Raw genomic sequence first — 25,096 nt, 5'->3', positions numbered from 1 at the left:
GCAGACACCCCTATGGGACGCAAACATTACGCCCCTTCTGGATGGCAGCTGTCACTGACTGCCCACCCAGGTTAGAATTTATCCCAAAGAGGCTACACAGCTTCTGGGCTCAAGCAATCCTCCCACCTCAGACTCCCGAGTAGCTGGGACTATAGGTGTGTGCACCACCAAACCCAGCTAATTTTTACAATTTGTTGCAGAGACGGAGTCTTGCTATGTTGTCAGGTTGTTATCAAATTCAAGAGACCCTCCCACCTTGACATACACCTTGCTGGGACTGCAGGTGTGAGCCACTGGGCCCACCCTCTTCACACACTTAAATGAATTAAAATATAGAACAGACAAGTAGATTTTGAGTATAATAAGAGTATAAAAACTTTATTGATATGATTTTGGATTCCACAGTGCAGCTATCTTTGAAGAAACTTCCACTTATCAAGTCTCATTCTAGTATTAAGGAAGAATATCCATAATTATCTGAAAAGGCTATTAAAATATCTCTCCCCTTCTAAAATACGTTAAGTCCATGGAAGGCTGGACTTTCTTTATATACTTGGACATTTCACAACAGACTGCATGCAGAAACATGTATGAGAATCTAGCTGTCTTCTATTAGACTGGACATTAAAGAGCTTTCCAAAACTATTGTCAGTATTTTTTACCTTGAAAAATAGTTTTCAGAAATCCCTGACTTACGTTAACATATAGCAGGTTTACTATTTTTAAATGTTTTCATTAATTTTCTAATTTAAGTTTTCTAATTTGAATTTCTAATATAGCAAATATTGATAGATAAAACCCATGTGAACATAAACGTCTCCAAAAAGTCTTCAATTATTCTTAAGAGTGTAAAGTGGTACTGAGAGCAAAAAGATTAAACAACACTGTACTGTATCATGCTACGTGCCTTTAATATTTAAAATGACAGTAGAAAAAAAATTTCTCTGTACAGATGCTGCTCCAGAGATTTCAATGTGATTACCAAAATGTAAACTTACTAGTGTTTTTGATCAGAATGCTTTCAGGCAGCCTCAACCCTGTGGTCACCTGTACAAAGAAAAAAGATCCCCTAAAATAAAATGCTTGTTAAGGAAGCCTGAAATTGTGGGTAGGTCCAAAAGCATTCTAATCAAGTGAGGAAAAAAAGAGAGAAGAAAGTTCTACCCACCTCAAACAATTTCAAACCAAGGCCTCCACTGATGTCCAGTGACCGATGATGTCTCAGGTGGCAAAAAAACCTATTTCCTAACAGCTAAAATCAAGGAAGGTTTTAATTTTCCCTGTTTTTAATTAGTAGCAAGTATTATCCTTTATAGTACAGGGGGAAAAAATTGGGAAATGCCTACATCCAGCTATTTACCTGCAATGTTCACGAGAGAGGTTACAAAAAAGAAGACATCAAATCCAATTAAAAAGCAACTTTTTTATCAGGATAGATTCTTTTATATCTTTAAAATCGATATTAAACCTTTGGTAAACCATGGGAACTATCATTTGGCTTGAAAGACAGTAAAAGGCAGAAGTCACGGCTCACAAGCAAATGCAGAGTTTTGTCTTCTCTATTCCTGTTAGAAGAGCTATCAAAGAGCAAGAGGGGACAGTGTGGGTACTCGTTTGCTCCACCAGACACGTGTGTCTGTAAACAGAGCTAAGAGGACAAACAAGTTAATTTCTGCAAAGTCTATATGAATGTTCTTAGTTTACAAAAGGTTTAACTGAAAGATCTTATAAAATACTGAGCACTTTGTTATCTTTATTAGCTTTGTCAGCCAAATGTGCCAGAAGACGGAACACTTAAATGCCATCTCAAGAATAAGTCCAATTATAACTATATTTGAAAATCAAACTACAGAAAATATAGTCAGCCTTTTGAGTTGACATGGCATCCATAAAAGCCCAGTTTGGGGCATAGGAATAATAATAAAGATAGCATATTTTTCATTTAGTATAACATTAAAACCAAAGTTATCCTCAAGTAAGCCATAAAAGTTTGCTCATTTATCCTATTGAATTTTAACTTAAAAGTAGTTAAAGTGTTGGGAGGCGGAGGCAGGAGAATCGCTTGAGCCCAAGAGTTGGAGGTTGCTGTGAGCTGTGATGCCACAGCACTCTACCCAGGGTGACAGCTTGAGGCTCTGTCTCCAAAAAAAAAAGTAGTTAAAGTGGCAAAATTTTTTATATATATTTTACCAAAAATTTAAAAATGTAATATACCCCAAATCATTGGATCACGCAGTTAAAATGAATGAATTATATGATATGTGATTATCTCAACACAGCTATAAAAAAAAAACAATGAATCTGCCTAAATGCTAGGGCAATCCCAGCAGTGTCATGGAGGTTTATAAATCACAGAGATCGACTAGCTAGTCTCATTAGTAAAGATGCTTCAATAAGCAGGAAGACGTTTGGGGGTCACTACCAGTAAGATTTGATCGCTAACTCTTTAACTTTTCTAACATAGCTTGGGTAAGACAAATCAATAAGAAAACAAAGAAAAAGTCACATACTTGGTTCCTTTAAGCTTATTTAATATTTGAACTCTTATTTTCTATTTTCCCAGACCCCAGAAAACAAAGTTTTTAGATGACCAATATTTTGTTCCAGAAACATACAGCCTTATCAGCTAATTCATAAAAGAGCTATTTTACAAAGGTACATCTGGATAATTAGAACAATAAAGTCTTTTAGGCATTTCAAAATGTGATCAGTAAAAATACATGATTATTAATAAAGTTTTTTAAAGACAGTTCCAGATTTTTCTTTAAAAGCAATTTCTGTTAAAGAGTACATGATTGTATGGTGAACAAGGAAAATAAAATGTTCTAGTAAGAAGAGGCTTATTAAAAATAACCAACAGTGTGCACATGACAGTTACCATTTTTGCAGCACATCTGCTTAGCAGTTGGCACCTGGGAATGGCAGGGAGGGCTTCCTTCTAGGAGGGACTTTTTTTTTTCCTACCAATTTATTATCAAAATCCCTCAGTAGCGGTGGGGAAGGAATAGGGAACCAGGCAAAAAGAACTCTTTTCTTTAGGAAAGAACAACTTAAGAGATGGTGCTGGAAAGGGATAAAAACATCAGAAAAAACATGATTTAGAAAACAAAAATTTGTAATTATCAGGGGCAAAAAACTAGCCAGCAGGAAGCTGACTGTGAGGTCCCACTAGTTTTGTATTTTGAAGTCCTATACACACAGTTCTCAATGTTGCCCTCTGTGGCATACAGGAAAGGAAATACTGACCTAAAGCTCTAGTAGTTCAAAATAACATCATATACCAATTGCAGAGAAGAGAGCTTCAATTTCAAAATACGGAAGCCTCACTGAAATACACCAAATTTAGCATCAAAGACAAGGTGCACATAAAAGACAATTTACAGGAAGTACAATTATTTTCTTTAGCTTCTAAAAATAAGAAAAAGGTGGACTTTTCTCCTCCGCCATCATAGTAGCTCCTCCCTTTCCTCCCCAAAAAACAAATAAAGAAACTCTTAAAAAGGGAACTCATCCTTACTAATCGTCCTTAGAAATTGTTTTGGGGAAAAGAAAGCTAAAAAGCTTATAAAAAATATCTCCCATGCAATATAATAAATAGCTAAAATTCAGGTTCTAAACACCAACATATCTCAACAAGCAGTCCAAGTTAGCTGATTTTAAAGTATGCAAAGTATATGGCTTCTAAGGCAGTAATGACTTTAAATTATAGCACTCTGGGGGCTTGCTGATTTGCCTTGATTAACTCTGTTCTCTGAAAAGGAAGGAGACACTCCAAATGTAATTTCCCACTTGACAGCAAAGGAGGCATTAAGCCCAGAAGAGAGCTTAGTGTCATAGCAGGTCACTTCAACAGCAAACACACAGATTTCTTGCGCTGGGAAGGTTGCTTTGTATACTACCCTTTTACCCACAGAAGTAGATTCCAACTGCACTTCTAGCCACAGAACTTAAAGAAAAATACTTTCATGGCAACCAGTCTCACTCATAGACAAAAATTAGTAATGAATTTAATCATTCTGAAAGAGACATATAATGCTAAGGTCAAATGGATGTGATTATAACAGCTAAAATGAAATAAAAGGTGTGGGAAGCCAGGATGGGAGGAAGAAGGGAAGAAGTTACACTGGTAAGAGAAAAGAACACTCAAAAATTTGAAATCTTTTCAGAATTAGACTTCACCCTGGGGCTTTGTTTGAAAATCTAGATATGAATTTATTTGGAAGTACTAGAGCTATGTTCAAAGTATTTTTCCAATTAACCTTATAAGAGTTCTAAAGAGACATTAAATGGTAGGAAAAGAAAAGCAAATAATTACTAAGGACAAGATACTCTTTGAGCTAGAAAAGAAACTGAAGCTTTGCTAACCTAGAAGTTTCTTAATTGAGTGCTAGAGAATTACGTAATTACCCTGTAGTGTCTGAAGTTATGGTGCAAGTTTTATTATGTTTACTTTTCTCCTGATTAATTGTCACCTGGTGGCGTTAGTGTCAAGTGGCTACAGGTGTAACCCTTTTAGATAGGAGTGACTACATTATTTCTAGCAGCACAATATAACCATTTGGTTTTTATTTGTTCCTCCTAAGACATATGGAAGTTCCAAGTTTCAAGCATCATTTATATATCAGTTTCTGCTTCTAAAATTTTTAATCTCATTCTGAGTTAAATACTTGGTTTATGACTAAAAATATAATTCCAATTTATAGATGAGGTCCAAAGATCCAACTTGATCTACCTAAAAAAAGAGATCAGTTTTGAAAGGACTGATTCTTTGAAACAAGAATCTTTACACAGATAAATAAGCTTGTTAAGTTGCAGTGGTGTTTGTAAAAGTTGGTGGGAATCCTTACCATTTGGGGTGAGAAAAATCTTTTTTTTAATTGGACTGCAGGGAAGAAAAAAACATCCTGGCAACCCACAGAGTTCAGAGGGCACTACATGTGAGCAATGGATGAACTCCTTGTTTATTGACAGAATTTACAGATTTCATTTTAGTTGGCAAAAATATTCCAAAACATATATACCTAATGCACAAAGAAAACCACAGAAAGCCAATGTAACTGGAGTTCTCAAGTTACAATTCTGAAACATTTATCCTCTGCAGGGTGCTGCCCATACTACTCATTGTTCTAGAGCAGGCAGTTACCAACACCTTGCCTACAGTGTCCAGTGTATGTTCTGGTCTGCAATTTTTAAGGTCACTCACGGCCCAGTGTGGAAAGAGCTACAGGAGCGAAGTCAGAGGAAGTGTTTCTGGAGATGGCGTGAGCAGTTCTGCTCCCTCCACCACATCTTTCCGCGCTCCACCCTTGGCTCCCTTTTTGACTCAGAGCCCTTTGGCACCATCAGTGCAAAAATTAAGAGTCAAACCTCCAGGTACTAAAAATTTTACTGGCCTTATAATCAGCAGTACCCGTGGCCAATGAAGCCATGGTTCGACTCAGTAGTGATTCGTCAGATAACCTTCCTGAACTCTACTCCCATCCCACCCTTCCTGCCACCATCTGAAGCATTTCTATTTGTTTTTACTTCCTGCTCAGTCTGCAGGGGCAGTTTTTCACAAGTGCCAATGTCTAATGTATAATTATAAAAAATGAAACAATACCAAAGAATAACAAATTTATAGTCAAGAAAATAAAATTTGCTTTCCTCTCCCTCCCAAACCCCAACCCTCAATAGAAAAGACAACGACAGAAGAAAACACACCCATTTTCAAGTGCCTGCTAGTTAGTGCACTGAGGTTCCTGTTAGTGGGGGGTTGATCCCATCCCACTAGCTAGAGAGGAGGCACTTGCCTCAGGGTGGGAGGAAGCCCAACTACTCTGGACCACTGGGCAGCACACAGCTCAAGTCCTGAGCTCCAAGAGCCACACCCTCAAAAAAGCAGCCTGCCAGACAGATGAGGGGATGGAGTAGAGTCTCATGAAGACAAGACGCTCCTCCCTCCCTCTTCCCACTTCCTCCACACCTCTCTACCCCACCTCCTAATACCCCATCCTGACCTCTTTGCTTCGGGAGCAACTGATCCTTGGGTGTACTAAATACAAAGAGCTAAAACTCTCACTACTCAATTAGAACAAAACAAGGCAAAATAAAAATTAAAATGTGCTTTCAAATACGGAATGAAGTCAAATAAATACATCTGATTTTCTCTTTTCCTTATGTCTAAGTACAATTTTATATCCTACACCCAAAGCTCTATACATTTGGTTTTTGTTCTGAATCAAAATGAATTTTCAATAGTGAGGAGAGGAGAGTGAGAGAATGGATATTCCCTCACTGACAGACTAGTGCAGCTGCCACACTGTGAAGAATTAGTCCCGCTCTGGGCACCTTGGGACATGGCTAACCCCAGGTGGTTCACGGGCAGATCCTCTGTCACGAACTCTCTCTGCATCCACACTGGAGCCAGGATGTGATGAGACAAGGCCGATGCTCAAAATCCAACAACCTGCAGTCACCTCCAGGACACACGGCTCTAACTTTTATCTGAGAAGAAAGATATGTGGAAATCACGTTAAGAAAAAAGGACCAATTAGCACAGCAAAGAACACCCATGAAAATCTGTGGGCAGGGCTAAATTTTTGTTTCTGAATCAGAACAGCCCCATTCGAAAGTATGTAAGCAGAGATGAGTACAACAAACTGCTGCACTGAACACAGAGTCACCTGCAGTCCGGGGGAGACAAGTATAGCAAGACCTAAGCAGGCCCAATCCTCCACACTAGGGAGTCACAGCCGCACGAGTAAATCTCATGCTGAATCTCGGATTTACCAGGCTTCTCACTGCTCTGCCTTCTGCTTTAAAATACATGAAGAAAGAGAGAGGATGGCAAGGCAACTGAAAACTGCAGTTAATCTTAGAGAAGGAACAGTTGGCAGACAAGAGCCTTCACTCGATATATGACATTTAGCAATAAAACAGTTTTTAAAGTCATTAAAGAAATGGAATCTCAGGTTTTCACCTTAAAGAATAGTAAATAGTGTCATTCAGTGTACTGTTCAAGGCAGGATGATTCTAGAGTCTGCAAGTTACAATTTTTATTTAATTTTTTAATTATTATGGGTACATAATAGTGGCGTTATCTTTTTTTTTTTTTTTTGTAGAGACAGAGTCTCACTTTATGGCCCTCAGTAGAGTGCCGTGGCCTCACACAGCTCACAGCAACCTCCAACTCCTGGGCTTCAGCAATTCTCTTGCCTCAGCCTCCCGAGTAGCTGGGACTACAGGTGCCCGCCACAACGCCCGGCTATTTTTTGGTTGCAGTTTGGCAGGGGCCAGGTTTGAACCCGCCACCCTCGGTACATGGGGCCGGCGCCTTACCGACTGAGCCACAGGCGCCGCCCAATAGTGGCGTTATCTTTACAAAATACACGTAATGTTTTGATAGAAGCATACAATGTGAATTAATCAAATCAGGGTAAGTGGAATATCTACCACCTCAGGCATTTATCATATCTCTGCGTTAGGAACATTTCAATTCCTCTCTTTTCGTTGATGATATTCACTTTGTTGTGCTATATTGCTCATTCTATCTATATATACATTTTTTTTTATTGAGACAGTCTCACTGTGTTGCCCTTGGTAGAGTGCCAAGGTGTCATATTTCACAGAAACCTCAAACTCTTGGGCTTAAGTGATCTTCTTGCCTCAGCCTCCCAAGTACCTGGGACTACAAATGGCTAAAACTTGCCCACCACAATGCCCGCCTATTTTTTTTTTATAGACAGAGTCTTGGTCTTGCTCAGGTTGGTCTTGAACCTGTGGGCTCACCAATCAGCCCGCCTTGGCCTCCCAGGGTGCTAGGATTACAAGCGTGAGCCACTGTGATCAGCCTATCTATATTTTTGTACCGATTAACCAATCCACCTTATCCCTACCCTCCTCACTACCCTTCCTAGCCTCTGGCAACCATCATTCTACTCTCTATCTCAAAAAGATCAATTGTTTTTAATATTTATCTCCCACATATTTGAGTGAGAACACCCAAGATTTGCCTTTCTGTGCTTGGTTTATTTCACTTAACAGAATGTTCTCCAGTGCAATCCACAATTTTCACATACCTGAGTGCTTATCTGTGAGGGCTGATCCAGCCAGCCTTTGGCAAAGAATGGTGTAACTTTCCTCCACCTTCTGTAAAATAAAACCCGTAGGTTTTTTATTTGAATGTCATAAAAAAAGACAACTTTTAAAAACAGAAGAGAAGGCCTATTTATTTATTTATTCATTTTTTTAGAGACAAAGTCTCGCTCTGTTGCCCAGGCTAGACAGGACTGAAGTGATCATAGCTTACTGCAACCTCGAACTCCTGGGCTCAAGCGATCCTCCCACCTTAGCCTCCTGAGTAGCTGGGACTACAAGAGTGTGCCACCACACCTGGCTAATTTTTTTTTTTTTTTTTTTTTCAGTTTTTGGCTGGGGCTGGGTTTGAACCCACCACCTGCGGCATATGGGGCCGGCGCCCTACTCATTTGAGCCACAGGCGCCACCCAACACACCTGGCTAATTTTTTAAATTTTTTTGTAGAGATAAGGTCTTGCTTTGTTGTCCAGGCTGGCATCGAACTCCTGGCCTCAAGCAATCCCCCTGCCTTGGCCTCTCAAAGTGCTGGGATTACAGGCATGAGCCACCACACCCAGCCAAGACTTTTTTATATTACTCCCAAATTTCAACATTAACATCACTAAAAGTTTTGTTAAAGGGAAGAAAAAAATAAATTTTATTCCTTTTACTCATTTCTCCTTTGAATAATGTAAAACTTTCCCATGTAAAAAGAACGAAAATTGAGTAACCTATAAAGGAAATTCTTCCATCCCTAGATATCACCATGAAAAACAGTTCCACATTATGTGTCATGAAATCCAGGCACGTGCCACATCAAGATTACATATATGACAGTGGTCCCATAAGATTATCATGCTGCATGTACAGAAAACTGATACACAGTACTTGATACTGGCATTGTAGATCAGTAATGGTGCTGGGACATTTGGTTTTCCATATTTAAAAAGTGTATATATGAATATAAATATATATTCCAGCTACACTTGTGTAAGTACAGTCTATGTTTACACAAACACATCCCCATTGATAAGTGACACATGACTGTTTATAAGAATTGACCGGCACACAATCACCTTTTAGACATCTCATCAGCCACAGAATGATACTAAATATTGTCTTAAGAAGAGGGGAAAATCTATACATGAAGTTAAAAGAGAAATCTAAGGGACACTACTCTTTATCTTAAAAAGGTAAGGACATGTTTAAATCTGCCCCCAAAGCCTCTCAACTAAATAATGTCATAAAAAAAAATGTTTTGAGATCTAGCAGCTATGTCTATTGATGGCAAACCTTCAGAGAGGGTCCTTCTCTCTGTCATTGCCACACAGTCAGTTTTGAAATAGTGTATCTTCAATTACGAATATATAAACATCCCAGTCATGACCAGGTTTTTAGCTTATAGGAGCCACTGAAGCCAATTTCTACTTCCATAGCGTCTGGGAAACTACCAACGTCACGGAATGAGTCACAGATAATTAATAGGTTATAGCAAGTTGCAGCAATTCCACACCTACATTCATAATTATAAACCCCATCTACCTCACCTTATTGTTCATATCATCTGATGAAGGCCAGCCAACTACCTTAAGCATTTTTAGGTTCTTAAACTTAGAAACCCACACAAACACATAGTTCACAGAGCTACAACTTTGTCTCCTCTAGTGATCTGTCACAAGATAAACAAAGCCAATCTCAGTTTTTTATCCAGGCTTACTTATGGATAATGGTTAAAGAACACAGACAAATCTAAAACCTGAACAACTTTGTTGATATCAGCATTTCAATCATTCCATACTTCCCCTCTGCTAAATGTGTTTCTTATAACCAAGTTCCAAGAGGAAGTATGAGGTACCTTTAAGTGTTCAAGGTCAGCCTCTATCTTATGAATGTACTCCATGATCTGGCTTTGTGAATCTGCACAAGAGGAGGGACTATGGATCTCAAAACAGGAATCCTCCATAGCTCCCCAGCGCTGCTGGATCAGGAATTCTGGGGTGAATGGTGAGACTGCCCCATCAGAATGAGCATTTGGGGGAGAATGTGGTTGCTGGTGGATGGAGTCCGTAGAGGAGAGGCCTGTCATGGGTTGCAGGGTCAGTGAGGAAGCAACCTCTTCATCTGTGGAACTCTCCTGCACTGTGTCATAGCCATCAAGGATCAAATAGTTTCCTATTGATAGGGACAGAACAGTTTGGTAAGATTAGTAGTGCCATCAGAAAATAAGAAAATAGAGATGGTATAGTATGCTGACAACTTGAAAAGCTAAGGAGAAGAGAAAGCCTTATTTCTCAAGTTTAGTTTTAAGTACATCAGAATTTTCTCACTTCAGATTAAAGCTAAACTTAGCAAACTTAGTAATTTCTGAATAACTTAATATTAACATTTTAAAAGTTTAAAGCTAGGCCTGAGCACTGGCTCACACCTGCAATCCTAGCACTCTGGGAGGGGGAGGCGGGTGGATTGCCTGAGCTCACAGGAGACCAGCCTGAGCCAGAGGTCTCTAAAAATAGCCAGGCATTAGTGAATAATGCCCCATGATCATATCAATGTACACAGCTATGATTTAATAAAAAAAAAAAAAAAAAAGAATTAGCACAGAAAAAAAAAATTAAAAAAAAAATAAAAAATAAAAATAGCCGGGCATTGTGGCAGGCACCTATAGTCCCAGCTACTTGGGACGCTGAGGCAGGAGAATTGCTAGAGCCCAATTGAGGTTGCTGTGAGCTACGATGCTACAGCACTCTACCGAGGGCAATAAAGTAAGACTCTGTCTCAAAAAAAAAAAAAAAAAAAAGGTTAAAGCTGGAAACTACAAAGTCACTAATTTGATCTTGCCACCACTTCCTCTGCCAAAAACCTCTCTTGCCTCATCTCCCGCCTGGGTTGCATAACTAAAAGGCTTGCTCTGATGGCACAGCCCCTGCTTCCCTCTGCTGTCTCCTGGAATGCTCTGCTCCTAGGTATCAACATGGCTTTCTCCCTTACTTCACTTAGGTCTCTGCTCAAATGCTACCTCATCAGAGTCTTCTTCCCTGATCACCATGCCTGCCATCACTGCCTTCTGTCCCATTAGTCTGACTTACTTTTTTTCCTAGTACTTTTTTCTGACATCTATTTATTTGTTTACTTATTTACCATTCCTCTTTCCCTACCAGTAATTAAGCTTCATAAGAATAGGGGATTTTTCTGTGTTTTATTCACTGCTATCTCTCTCATCACCTACGTGAAATATGGCATAGAATAGGTTCAGCAATTATTTACTGAATAAAGGAATAAATAAAATATCACACACACATTCTCTTTGATACCAAAACAACATCCATTTCAGCATATAGAACAGTTAACAATGATTAAAATCAAAATTTAAATGTAAAAAAAACTTGCCTGAGATGCGTAAATTAACATCCTTCTCTTCCTTTTTAACTGCTCCATCACCTTCTGATGGATTATCATCACTATGTGCTTCACGGGCATCAAAAAAGTGCTCTCCACTCTCATCAGGACCCCCTTCTGGTTCTGTGGTAGGCAGCTCTGGGGTCATAATCATGTGGTCCATTACTAAAATGTTACTTGCCTGGCTATCTTGGGATGCCAGTACCACTGAATCCCGTGGAGCAGAAGATTCAGTTGAGGTCCGTGGACTATCATAAGTTGCAATGTCACCAGTTCCAGTTCTAAAGGGGATCTGTTCTTCACCAGGATGATAGACCTTAGGATTTTCAGAGATCTGGAGTCCACTGTCTGCCTGTACCCCATGAGAGGCTGTCCTGTAACTTGGGAAATGTTGCCAATCTTCCTGAGTGCTCTTCTCAGTCAAACCTAGCTGTTGAATCAGCAACTGTTTCAACAAACCCACTAAAAGATTTCAAAAGAAGGAAAAAAGGGGAAAAAAATATAGCACATTTACAACTATAACCTCAGACTGCCAGATTTAAATTAGTTAGCTAAATTATCAATAATCTCTAAAAGTAACGGCCTTGGAATAACAGATAGCCAAAATATTTATTTCACACAATCATCTGGGTTTTTGAAAAATGAAATAAAGCACCATTTTCTAGAGCAGTGGTCCCCAACATTTTTGGTACTGGGGACTGGTACTGGGGACTGGTTTCACAGAAGATAATTTTTCCATCGGGATGAGGGGGTTGGTAGAGTCTGGACGGTGATATGAGCCACAGGGTATAGTGGGCAGCTGTAAATACAGATGAGGCTGCTTCACTGGATGGCTCGCCACTTAACACCTGCTGCATCACCCAGTTCCTAAGTTTCATGGAAGACAATTTTTCCACCAGGGGTGGGGGTGGGGGCAGGTGGAGTTCTGTAGTCTAGCTGCTCCTAACAGGCCCAGAGGTTGAAGACCACATTTCTAGGGAAGATTTAACATTAAACTACACTAGAAAAGATCTAAATATTCTGAATAGGAAGGTATTCAGGTATTCCTGAATTCCTATAAATTTAATAGGAAAATTTTATAGGTGTTCAGAAAAGGAATACCTATTTAGGAATTCCTATTTAAGAATAGGTATTCCTTTTCTGAACACCTATAAAATTAGTATCTTGCCTCTATTTTTCTTCCACATAGCTGGAATAATACCCCAAAGGTACTTTTTAAGGATGTACTCCTAGGTCTGTGTTAAAGTCAACAACAACAAAAAAATCCTGCTTTTTGTAGTAGGTATTATATACATAGGTATTATTTTTTCTAATTTCATTGAATATCTAGAACATTTATTTTATTATTTATAATAACATAACGAATCTCCCTAAATGGTGAATAAGAAAATAAAACTGCCTTATAATAAAATTTCAGTGATTTAGTAATATGTGTAATTTCCAGGAATAAGGAAACATTCACCAGTTTTTTCAAAATTACTGTACTAATGGCACAGCTTCTTTGGGTTGTTGAAAATAAGAACCAATTTAATTCTGAATGGACAAACTATATGCTATGCGGTCACTCACACAATGACAGAATTCAGAAGTCTTTAAGACTGTTACTTCAGGAGAATCTAGACTAAATTAGGTTTTAAATAACCTATCCCTTCTTTCATTGCTGGCTTACTGTCTGTCCTGATTCTTTAGGCCAGCAGTGTCCACATAAGTCTGAGTCTCGGACTCTGCGCTCCTGTTCTACATTCATTCCCGGAGTAGGAATTACCATGGCTTTTCTTCTTAATCACTTTCTAAAGTCCCAGCCCTAACACATCAACTTCCTTCTAGTCACTTCCTTTTTAATGGCTAATCATTCATTACCTTAATCTTCCCATGTCTTAAAACTGAGCCTATAATCCCTGCCAAATTAAAAAAAGGACAAAATAAAATACGACAGAGCGAGACAGGGGAGAAGGTGGTGGTCCTTTTCTGACTCCCATTTGTGACAAGAATACTAAAATTATCTCTAAATATAGTACAGCCTCCATAGTTGACCACCTCCTTACGTTGATCTAATTTTCATAGACTGGACATGTACCACATATACTCAATGAAAGGAAATTCCTGATGTTGACCACCTCGGATGTTGACCAGTTTGTTACAACCCTCTGGGTGATCAACTTACAGAGGTTCTACTGCATTCCCTTTCCTTTGCCCTCACATTCAAACAAGTCAATTGTTTTAAGCATTTGCTGATTCTGCCCTTTATTTTTATTCCTCGTGATACCCATGTAGTCCAAATCCTTTTAGCCTCAAACCAAGACAACTGTAATAGCTTATTTAGTAAGTGCACCACTCCAGATCTCTCTGTTCAAATCCTTTCACAGTTCTCAGTCAGATAAATCTTTATTAGCTTGGTTTAAAATGGTTCCCTACAAACGAAACAATTGTTTTCAGGCTTTTTCCCACTTCAGTACATCTGAGAAATGTGCTATCCTCCCATGTGTAACAGTGATTTTCAACCAGGCTGGGGTGGGGGTGGGAGGCAGCTATCAGCGCATCAAACGGGTTTGTGTGCACACACACACATGTGGGTAGCATGGGCCATTGTGGAGAACACTACCTTCTCCATAAGAAGGCTAGAGAAATATGCGTAGTTTGAAAAAGCCCTCAAAACACTAAGATATGTCATCCTCAAAGTCCAAAGGACCCGATCTGGTATTCACAACTGAAGACAGCAAGGCTCAACACAGTACATGTTCTGCCTTTCCAACCTCATCTCTCACACTCCTCTAACTTACACCTAAACAGGCCGACGAATCCACGCAGTGCTCTTTGAACACCCTCAGAGTTCTCTGCCTCTGTGCTTTTGGTCCTACCATTATTCTTGCCTGAATGGCTTCCATGCTTCTACACGGCTTATCTGAATCTTACCCTCCCTCAAGGTAATCATCACAACCATCTTTTTCTTTGATGCCTGCCTCCCTTCTCTGGTCACTGCAACTCAAATCAATATTGACATACCTGCACTGTTACTGTTTGCATGTTAATGTAAAAAGGTGGGTGGGGGCAGGGGTTTCTATCATTATCCCAACTAGACTGATTTATTTTCTCTTTTTTATTAAATCTAAACCCCCAACTATACTCAAGACACACTGTAAATTTCTTGAAGGGAAAAGTGATAGCTTATATATTATACAACTCTAATATTTCATAAGTATCTGTACTAAGTTCAGAATAAAACTTACAATTCCTTAATGCATCCAATGCCCACCGTTCTTCTGAAACAGACAAGTGTGGATCGGGGATTGCAATTTGATAATTTATTCCAACTTCCTTTAGCGTTCCATCTGCATGCTGCTCCTTTGCAAACTGTCTCTCAGCCACAAAGAGATCGCTTACCTTCCCAGAGGTACTCAGTGAATGAGATGAAGGTTTTGATATTAAGTGAGATTCTAATCCCAAATCTCTATCTGTTCAATGGAAAAAGTAGAGTCTATCTTAACAAAACTTTTAATTTTTAACATTCAGGAAATAATTGGGGGCCGGGGGGGGAAGACCACATAAACTACAGAGATCATCAGTTCAGCAAAACATATAGCACTTATAAGTGTTATACTGACACACAGAAGGCTTATAGATAAATAGGTAAAGTCCGTAATACTGAATAGCAGGTTTAGCAGAACCTGCATAAACCATTATTAAAGTTTAAACCAGTATTGATGTTTCTTTGCATTTTAACAGATAACAGAGTATATTCTTCCAGTTAAACTTATCAGGTAAGTTTACCTGGACTCTGCAGACCAGGGACTGAAATGCCATGATGTTCTACTTTCAATTTTGAAGGTTCTTCTTCGTCATTGTCTGCTCTGTAGAAGAAAGAAAACTGTTAGTTTCATGAGGTACCAAAGGTCACTGCAACAAAATGAAAAATTATCCTATTCTTTTCTCACCCCAAACACAAAATAAGTCCTACTAGAATGCAAGGGAATACTCACTCTCCAGGTGGTGACTGTGGTAACGGAATTGGCTTTGTGGATTGCTCCTTCACTGATGCAGCCATTCGACAGATTAGGTCCTGCCAACTTCAGAGTTTGAAAGGAATTCAGAATACAAAAAGGAAAGGAAAAAAGAAATGCCCTTTAAATATAGTCAGAAAGCAAAAATGAAAACAAAGCACACAAACAAACCAAAAATCAAATCAATGAAACAAACAAAAAGAAAAAAACACTCCACTGTGCCAAAGAGTATGTTTATTTTGGCAAATATTATTAAGAGAAGATTCCAAAATTATACCTCATAGAAAAATGTAACAAGATTATGACTATATTACCCATTAAAAAACTTCATTTGGCATTTCTGAGGATGATTTTCTTTAGAAAATATACTTTCAATAGAATGAAACCAAAATAAAAGTTCTTAAGAAGAGTATCTCTAAAATAATACAGAGGAAGTGTTTGGTTTCTATATAATTTTTGATTTTCAGGGCCCTATTATAAAAAGTAAAATTAAATTTGTAGAATACTATGCTTGAGACAATAAAATTATTAGTCTGCGCAAGGCAGCTACATCTGATACATACACAGTCTTTTCAGAAACTGTCTGTGCCACCAGTTCATAAATTTGGGCTCCATTGTCTGACATGGAAATGACGAATAAAGCTTTGTTATCTGGAAAAAACAAGACAAAAATTACCACTGCAATCTAAAGAGGCCAAGTGTCTTGGCAATATTCTGCATCTTAATCTAGATATTTTTTTTCTTTTGTAAATTTTTCCTTTGTAAAAATTCACCAAGGTATACACTTAAAATTTGTGCAACTCAATGTGTGCGATGCTGTATATACGTCAATAAAACACAAACTATAAAAATTAGCACTAATTTCACAGTAATTTATTAGAAACAAAAGATGTATAAAATCTAAATCACTAACTAAACTAAATGCTATTGCTCTTTGCATTTATTTTAAAGTGCCTTGTTGCTAAGTTGTTAGTTGATATTCAGTGAATGTTGGAGAAAAGAGGTCACCAACTTATTCTGCCATCGCTGAAGGAAAAAGTTTTAAAGGGGATCGTTGTTAGTACAGTTAAAATTTAACTTGACAACTTAACTTGAATTTTAAAAACCACTCCTTCAGTTTTCACTTTTTTTCACCAAATAAAAAAATATACTACCCTAAAAGAAAGACTTTCCATTGGGATTACCTCAATGCACTTTCTTTTCTTTCTTTTTTTTTGGAAACAGAGTCTCACTATGTTGCCCTCAGTAGAGTGCCATGGCATCACTGCTCACAGCAACCTCAAACACTTGGGCTTAAACAATTCTCTTGCCTCAGTCTCCTATGTAGCTCAGACTACAGGTGCCTACCACGATGTCCGGCTATTTTTATTGTTGTTGTTATCATTGTTGTTTAGCAGGCCTGGGCTGGGTTCAAACCCACCAGTCCCGGTTTATGTGGCCGGCACCCTAACCACTGAGCTACGGGCACCAATCCAATGCACTTTCTTTGTTGGTACTAAGTATCTATCAATAATGTGAATAATGTGAATAGAATAAAGACCAAAGTAATTGCATAAAAATTTCTGAATGCAGAATATCATAGAATTTAGACATCCTAAATAATTTGGGGGTATAAACCCTTAATTTACTTTCTAAGCAGTAAATAAATTTAGTTTAATTTGCCTAAGACTAGGAAAGTAACAAAATTCTATGCCACTTGTGTTATTTAAACAGCACTGAGTATTTTATGCAACTTTACTGTAAATCTGGAGATTAGCGTTCTTCAGTAGACATACTTGCCTGTTGCTACTTGTCGAACCAACACTGTATTCAACTTAATGACCGGGCTAAAAGTGTGCTTGCTATCAGCTGTAGATGCCAGAATCTTACTGTGACACCTTAATACCAGTCTATCATCCTGTTTCTGTAACAATACAAGAATGTCTTCCAGGAGCAAAGTGTATAGATCTAGAAATAAAAATACAGGAAAGATAAGCACAAAAATTGCAACATGCTTAATAAACTTTAATTGAAATATGTTTAATAACCTTTATAACAAATCAGAGAAGTTAAATCTAAAATTTTAAAAATTGATTTGTATATTATCTTTTTAAATAATTCACTTTTGTTGTGTTTTAACAGAGTGTCAGTCTATGACTGATAGGAAATGAAAAACAACAGTTCCTCACCACAGATAGTTTGAGAGATACTGACTTAAAGTTTATAAAGACTCAGAATGAAAGAATCATAGAAATAGAACTGAATCATGGCAGAGTTTTCTGATCCCTAAATGAATATTTAACACACTTCACATATAACAAAGTAACAAAAGCAGATCGTTTATAACCGTGCAAACAACACAGAGTAGCATTACTAGCAGCAGGACTGACTACTGTGAATGGTGCCCTCTTCCTCTTTTTGGCAGAAGGAAACTTTCCTATTCTTTCTCTTTTGTCCACTCTTCCCAAAATTGACAGAAAATATCAGACCTACCAATAGTTTTATCTCTATTCACCTTCCAAACCAATGGCCCTTCATGAATCATTTTCCTTTTTGTTAAATCCAAATTCTGCCAAAATAAAGAGAATTACACACACATTATTTGCAAGCACCCACTGAGATAAAATTCTATACAATTTAGTCTCTTTTCCACGAAATTCTTAATATAAAAGATATCATTTATACTCAACTATCACTGTTGCTATCTGTCAGCTTTTAAAACTGGAGTAAAGACCATGTAAAAGTAATCTGCATAAAATTTTCCAAAAAGGATAAGGTATCTTGCAGAAAAACATTCAGGAGTACTATCTTCCAAATCTCACTCCACATAAATGGAATAGCTCATGAAAATCAAGGTACAAACATTTGGCCACTAGATTCTCAACCTATCCCTTGATTTTTCTTTGAATAACTGGATGAAGATGATATAGGATGATATACATACTTGTCTACAAAAGGCCCCTGAGTTCTAAGGGTCTAATTCCAAAGAAAGTTCTAAAGAACAGCATTCAACATGAAAAATCCAGGTACTATCCAGGCTTGCTCTAAATATTAGTAAGTTATCAAAAAGATAATCAACTTTTTGGACTTAGAAGCACTAGAAACACCTCTTTCTTTAGAAGTTAAGGGAAATAAGCACATTAGCATGCTAATTACATACAACACAAAAGTCTATTTTAAACAAAAGTGTGTTTTAAACAGCCACCAAATAAATCTGCCAAAAAACCACCTAAAGAAATGGTACCAAAAAAGACTTAAAATCCTAAGAAGTTAATTAATACAAAAGCCCAGGTACCACAATAGGAAATTAGTACATATTTTACTATTATTCCTGTAATGGTTTCAACTTCTATGCTTCATGAAAAAATAATATCTTGCTTTACTTACTGATTTGGAAAGTTCTCATAGTAAACAGTCCTACTTTTATTCAAACTGTAGAACACAATAAAATTAAATTTAATAATAATAACTAGTGTTTCTTAGTCTCCTGCCAAATCCTGTCAAGTAAGGTAAAATATTATTCTACTGAAAGACTAAAGTCATTTTCAAACAGATCATTTAAAAGGCAGTATAAAATCATAAATACAGACCATCTATTATACAAGAACTCCTTCAGGTGATAAATATTCCTCTGAGATATTAATCACCTGCCAAGTCTTTATTTAGTAAATTTTATTTAAAAAATTATGATTAGAACATCTCTCACCCTGAGCTCTTCAACATTTGGGTATTCTGACAGCTTCAGATTGGAGGTATCAAGGCGGCGCTGATAGTCTTCTAAGCGCTGAAAATTAGACGGGATAGAGTCAAGGTTACTGCTTTGGTCATCAATGACCTGTTTCTAAATCAAATGGATGTTTTGAATCTACCTTTTACTAAGCTATTTGCACCACTAGACACGACTGAGTTCCCACTCTTTCTTAAACTATCTCGTCCGTTGGCTTTAATGATAGTGCACTAGTTTTCCTCCTACTTCATCGGGCTTTCTTTCTCAATCTTCTTTCCAAACTCCTTGGCCTCTAACTCGCTTATATTTATTTCCTGAATATGTAAATGATGCACACAATACAAAATCCAGAAGGTAATATAAGGCACACAACAAAGTCTTCCTCTAATCCTATCGACCCGCCTACCCTCTACCAATTTTCTCTAAAGTGCAAACACTGATACTCATTTCATGGATATCCTTTGAGAAAAATTCTCTCTAAATAGAATATGTGTGTGTATAAATAGAATAGAATACATGTGCGTATAAGTATGCTTGTCTCTGTGCGTGCTGTATGTATATACACAAGACGTCACAATAAGTTTGTGAACTTATCCTAGAAAAAGTGCCATATAACTCATTGCTCAGATATCCCTATGGTCACCTTTGAAGTTCTCCCTTTAAGAAGCTATGCAACACCAAATCAAAATAAAGAAAAAAAAAAATGAAGCAGCAGCTATGCACCAATACCAGTGCCTAGTTCACCCTTCGAAGCAATTTTGGAACTCTATTTCTGGAATGACTATCAAAGCTGTCACTATATAAGATGTGACAATTAAGTTTGTGAACAAGTGAAAGGTAGTCTAAGTGCTGGCATTGGTACATAGCTTCCCAAGGAGAGTAGAGTACTCAAAAGAGACTGTAGTGATACTCAGAAATGGAGTACTTTTTCTAGGATGAGTTTGTGAACTTAATTGTCAAACGGCCTATATACTATTTTAAAACAAGATACAGTAGTTTTAATATATATTTATGTATGTCTTCTTGTGTGTATGTGGCGTGTATATTATCTTGAAGATAGTTCCACTTTAATCCATAGTGGGCTATCTCACTTTTTTAATGGCTGCATAGCATTCAGCTCTGTAAATGAACTACAGTTTATTTATAACTTACTGATAGACACTTAAGTTACTTCCAATCTTGTCCTACAACAGACAATACTGTAATAAAATGGCCTTAAATATATTCCTTTGTACACCTGTGCAGATATAGCTGTTTCTAGACTCACTGGATCAAAGGTATATGCTATGTGCATTTTCCTCCAACATCATAAACACTTCCAAATACACAGAAAAGTCTGAATGTGTAAACTGAACAACTATGTACCCGCCACTTAGATTCCACAACTAACACTCGTTTTATGTGTTCCACTATGCACGCATTCATCCCTTCATCCATGAGTCCATCTTATTTTTAGACGTATTTCAAAATAAACTGCAGATATAAGTACTTTATCCATGAGTACTTTAGCATGAATAACAAGGGAATAGTTTTGTTTTGTTTTTTTTTAAAGTGAAATTTACATACATTTTAAGTGCACTCTTCCATGAACTTTGACCAATGCATACACCCGTACAAGCTCAACTCCTTATCAGGATATGAAATAATACCATCACTCTAGGGAGTGTCCGGGCACTTCTTCCCCATTAGTCTCTACCCCACATACTCAGTAGCAACCACTTGCCTGGCTTTTTTCCTACCAGAGAACAGTTTAACCTGTCTTAGAAGTCCGTACAAATACAATCACATGCGTGTACGTTTTGTGTCTGGTTTCTTTTGCTAAGCGTATCTCTGAGGTTCACCTGTGCTGCTCACCTCAGCAGTTCATTCCTCTTTATCACTGGTTGTTCTCTATTTCATGTCTACACCACACAGTTATTCATTCTCCTGTTGACAAATTCTAAAGCTGTTTCTAGTTTTGGGCTACTATGGATAAAGTTACTATAAACATTCCTTCATAAGTCTGTGGGCATATATCTTCATTTCTCTTGGGTAAACCACTTGAAACAGAATACTTGGGTCAAACAATAGATGTATGGGTATTTACATTTTTAACTTAGATAAATACTTCCAAATTTCTCCCTGGGCTTTATCATTTTACACTCCAAATAATACGTTTGAAAGCACCTATTTCCAGGGCTGGGCGCAGTGGCTCGTGCTTGTAATCCCAGCACTTGGGAGGCCAAGGCAGGTAGACTGCTTGATCTCATAGGATCAAGATCAGCCTGAGTAAGAGCAAGACCTGTCTCTAAAAAACAGCCGGGCATTGTGGTAGGCACCTATAGTCCCAGCTACTTGAGAGGCTGAGGAAAGAGGATCGCTTGAACCCAAGAGTTTGAGATTGCTGTGGGCTAAAATGCCACAGTACTCTACAGAGTGTGACCAAGTGAGACTCTTGTCTCAAAAAAAAAAAAAAGTACCTATTTTCCTACCTATTGTCTTACCAACAGAGGTACCATCATACTCCGCTCCTAAGAAATTACATACATGACCATGGATTCAATTAGCCTCCACACAGTCACAATCTTAAATTTTTATCTTTAGCAAATTCCTCTTAGAGATGGGCCCATATAGCCAACTACATACTGCACATCTCTACCTGATATCCCAAGCTGAACTCATCATCTTCCCCATAAATCTGGGGCTTCTCCACTCATGTCCATTCAGATACGCAAAGCAGAAACCTGGGGATATATTCTTGACACTACCTCTCCTTCAAATCCCTCTGCAAGTCAGTCACTAAGTCCTATCAATTTTACCTTCTCAACACTTCTCTGATTTCTCTAAGCTACCACCATCTATCCTGGACTGCTACCATAGACTACTAACTGGGCTCTTTCACACACTATCTTCCTCCTTCAACTCTCTCTCCATACAGTAGCATGAACGATTCTTTATATAGTGAAAATCTGAAAACTATATTCGTACACATCTACAATGATTCCTACTGCTTATCTTTAATGTGATCCAAAGGGCCCTGTAGGATTTGGTCCTGGCCTACTTTACCTCATTTTATTTCACTCTGACTTTGCTTTTTAGTCAAAATACACAATAATCTAATCTTTCAGTTCCTCAGACTGTGCTTCCTTTTACGTTGAGACTTTTGTAGACCCTGTCTCTAGAGCTGCCCTTCCGCATTGCTTTTGCTCATTTCCACTCATCCTTCAGAGATTAGTCCAAGTATCAATTCTGCAGAGAAGCTTTGTCTGAAAGCCACCGTCTAACATCCCCAAACTAGGGCAGGCCCCCTAGTTAATACACTCATGGTATCCTGAAATTCTCCTTCACAGCAACTATCACAACTGATACAAAATATAGTACTTGCACTGCAATCCTTTTAAATGCCTTCCAATCCTGCTAGAAAACAAGCTCAATGTGGGCAGATACTGTGCTTATTTTCTCAACCACTCTGTACTCTATGCCCAGCATACAGCAGATGCTCCAGAAATATTTGCTGAATGAATAGATGATTGAATGAGCAAACAAGCAGCTTGAGATGCTCGAAATTTTAAAAAGTCAAATACAAATCTAATATTCTATCATAAGTTGATCTGGACCCACCTACTACATAAATAGTTAACAAATGGCCTCGCTATCAATGACAGTGGGAATTACTAGTTTACAGACTCCAGGTAATATCAGTTTAATATTCTCTATCTGTCATCCTGTATCTTCTTATTTTTCCTTTTTACCTGTTTGTTTTCTGCCTCTTTAACAGCCTGATTTACATAATTTAAGATTTGTCGACAATGATCTGCAGCTTTCTTCACCTTCTCCCTTTCCATTGGCCATTCTAAATATGGGGAAAATGGAGAAAATTAGAAAATATACATACATATGCATATAAATGATATTTCTTTTTATTTTATTTCACCAGTTACAAGAACATAGTAAGACCCTGTATGCCAAGCTAAAATCTATGGCAGTCTCAATTCATGTAGTGTTTGGAGAAGTGAGACTTCTTATGGCAGTACTTAAAACATAAATTCTAAGGTTCAAAAAGATTATCACAGAATAGAACCCTAAATCCAAAAAGTTTTGTTTTACATAAAGTATCAGGACTATTTTATGTTACACATTTCAGAGAACTGGTTTCACTCACTCTGTAAGCTATATAAACGGGAATCCCTTCCTCCCATAATAGTGCACAGACTATATAAATATGTCCAGAGAACCTATTAAGTGGTATTTTTTTGAATAACAAAATTTGTAATAATTCCAAAACAAATATCTTGAATTTGTGATTATACTGCATTTTAAAAAAGAAAACAGATTATAACATTTCTATCATTAAAAAAAGGAAAATGTATGGGAAGTGATATTGTGTCTATACTATGAAGAATATCAAAATATTTTAAATTAAAATCCTCTGGACAATTCAACTATACTGAATAGATACATTAACAATACAAAAATTAATGTATTATGACTGTGAACCACATCTGTTACCAGCTACCATAATTTTAAATTTCCCAACTATGCATTCAAATTCTCAGACACAAGAAATAGAAGTTTAATTGCATAAAATTATTCATGAAAACTAAGTACAGGGTTGGTTTTTTATTTTAAATTGCACACAAACTTTATGGACACCATGTATAAGAGCCTAAAGCTCAACTGAGAAATTCAGATTCGCTTCACGTATCAAAACAGGAGAGCTGGGTGGCGCCTGTGGCTCAACGGAGTTGAGCGCCAGCCCCATATGCCAGAGGTGGCTGGTTCAAACCCAGCCCCGGCCAAAAACTGCAAAAAACAAACAAAACAGGAGAGCTAAAACGCATTAACTTTGTTTAATAAAAGTATATATATATATAGCATTTCAATTCACTATAAATCTTCTTCAAAGCAAGTATGATATAGCATGCTAGAGCAAGAATGGGCAAACTTTTTCTGCAAAGGACCAAATAATAAATACATCACATTTTGCAGGTTAAATGAATTCTGTCACATTACTCAGCTCTGCTGTTGTAGTGCAGAAGTGGCCAGAGACAGTATGTAAACAGATGAGCACAGCTGTGTTCCAAATAAAACTTTATTTACAAAAACAGGCAGTGAGCCTCATCTGACTCACAATCCATACACGCTCTGCCAAACCCTCTGATAGAACTACTAAGGAAGCACAATCAATTAGACAGCTTGAAGAAGACTAGATTGTATCTTATCAGAAAATCTTTTCATACTCTATGAAATCCAACTCCAGACACCAGAATGCTGAGAGACAGACATTTAAATTTAGCATGGCATGTTTCTTGTTGTTCCTGATCTTTTTGGTTTCAATGAGAAAATGCTGTACCTGTGTATTTGGCGATATTATCCAGTAGAAGTGGGTACTTAGTAAGCCTCTGCATTTGGGTAGGAATGATATCTTTTAGCTGAAGACGACGACACAGTGGGTTACTCTCAGCATCCTAAAATTAAAGTGAAATAAGTATATGTGTAATTTTTATCAGAACTATAATTTGCTAACATATACCAAGTATTCACTACGTAAGTGTCTACTGCATCTGTTCTGATTATTATATCCAGATCTTTAAAAAAATGCCAAGACATATTATTGCCACCATACTATACTTTTACTTTCCCCTTTAATTACCTAATGAGGGAAGGAAGCCTCTATGACTACGAATGGCTTCTTTGTTACCTGTTTAAGAAATCCATAATCCACTCTTATTTTCTTGTATTATTTTTATCTTCACCTATTCAGAAAATCTAGGTACATGTTCCTATGACTGGCATTCCCATCAAGGTTAGTTAGCTAATGTGTTATCTGCCATTCCAAGCAGCCACAATGATCACCAGTCTGGTGATATGCTACTTCATATACCAGGTGTCTGCAAACTTTTTAATAAAGTGTCAGTTAGCAAACATTTTAGGATTTGCAGTCCACATAGTCTCTCTT

At 37.6% G+C, this 25,096-nt stretch overlaps 1 protein-coding gene across 8 annotated transcripts in view; it reads right to left on the bottom strand.

Moving 5' to 3' along the window:
* Positions 1-2,514: 2,514 nt before the first annotated feature.
* ARHGEF12 (Rho guanine nucleotide exchange factor 12) overlaps positions 2,515-25,096 on the bottom strand; it is a 157,578-nt gene continuing 134,996 nt past the window's right edge. For all 8 annotated transcript variants that reach the window (XM_053596116.1, XM_053596118.1, XM_053596121.1 and 5 more), the window contains 13 exons: positions 24,491-24,605; positions 22,890-22,990; positions 19,138-19,215; positions 17,925-18,000; positions 17,232-17,399; positions 16,016-16,103; positions 15,432-15,518; positions 15,223-15,302; positions 14,682-14,906; positions 11,446-11,916; positions 9,914-10,230; positions 8,061-8,130; positions 2,515-6,486 (listed from right to left, as the gene is read on the bottom strand). In XM_053596116.1, the coding sequence (XP_053452091.1) occupies positions 6,476-6,486; positions 8,061-8,130; positions 9,914-10,230; positions 11,446-11,916; positions 14,682-14,906; positions 15,223-15,302; positions 15,432-15,518; positions 16,016-16,103; positions 17,232-17,399; positions 17,925-18,000; positions 19,138-19,215; positions 22,890-22,990; positions 24,491-24,605 (1,887 nt within the window). In that variant the 3' untranslated portion in view covers positions 2,515-6,475. The remainder of the gene's footprint in view (positions 6,487-8,060; positions 8,131-9,913; positions 10,231-11,445; positions 11,917-14,681; positions 14,907-15,222; positions 15,303-15,431; positions 15,519-16,015; positions 16,104-17,231; positions 17,400-17,924; positions 18,001-19,137; positions 19,216-22,889; positions 22,991-24,490; positions 24,606-25,096) is intronic.

Source organism: Nycticebus coucang, chromosome 6 (genome assembly GCF_027406575.1).
Source record: "Nycticebus coucang isolate mNycCou1 chromosome 6, mNycCou1.pri, whole genome shotgun sequence".
Lineage (NCBI taxonomy): Eukaryota > Metazoa > Chordata > Mammalia > Primates > Lorisidae > Nycticebus > Nycticebus coucang.
The sequence above is the reverse complement of the archived record's forward strand: the minus strand, read 5'-3'. Positions and strand labels throughout refer to the sequence as shown.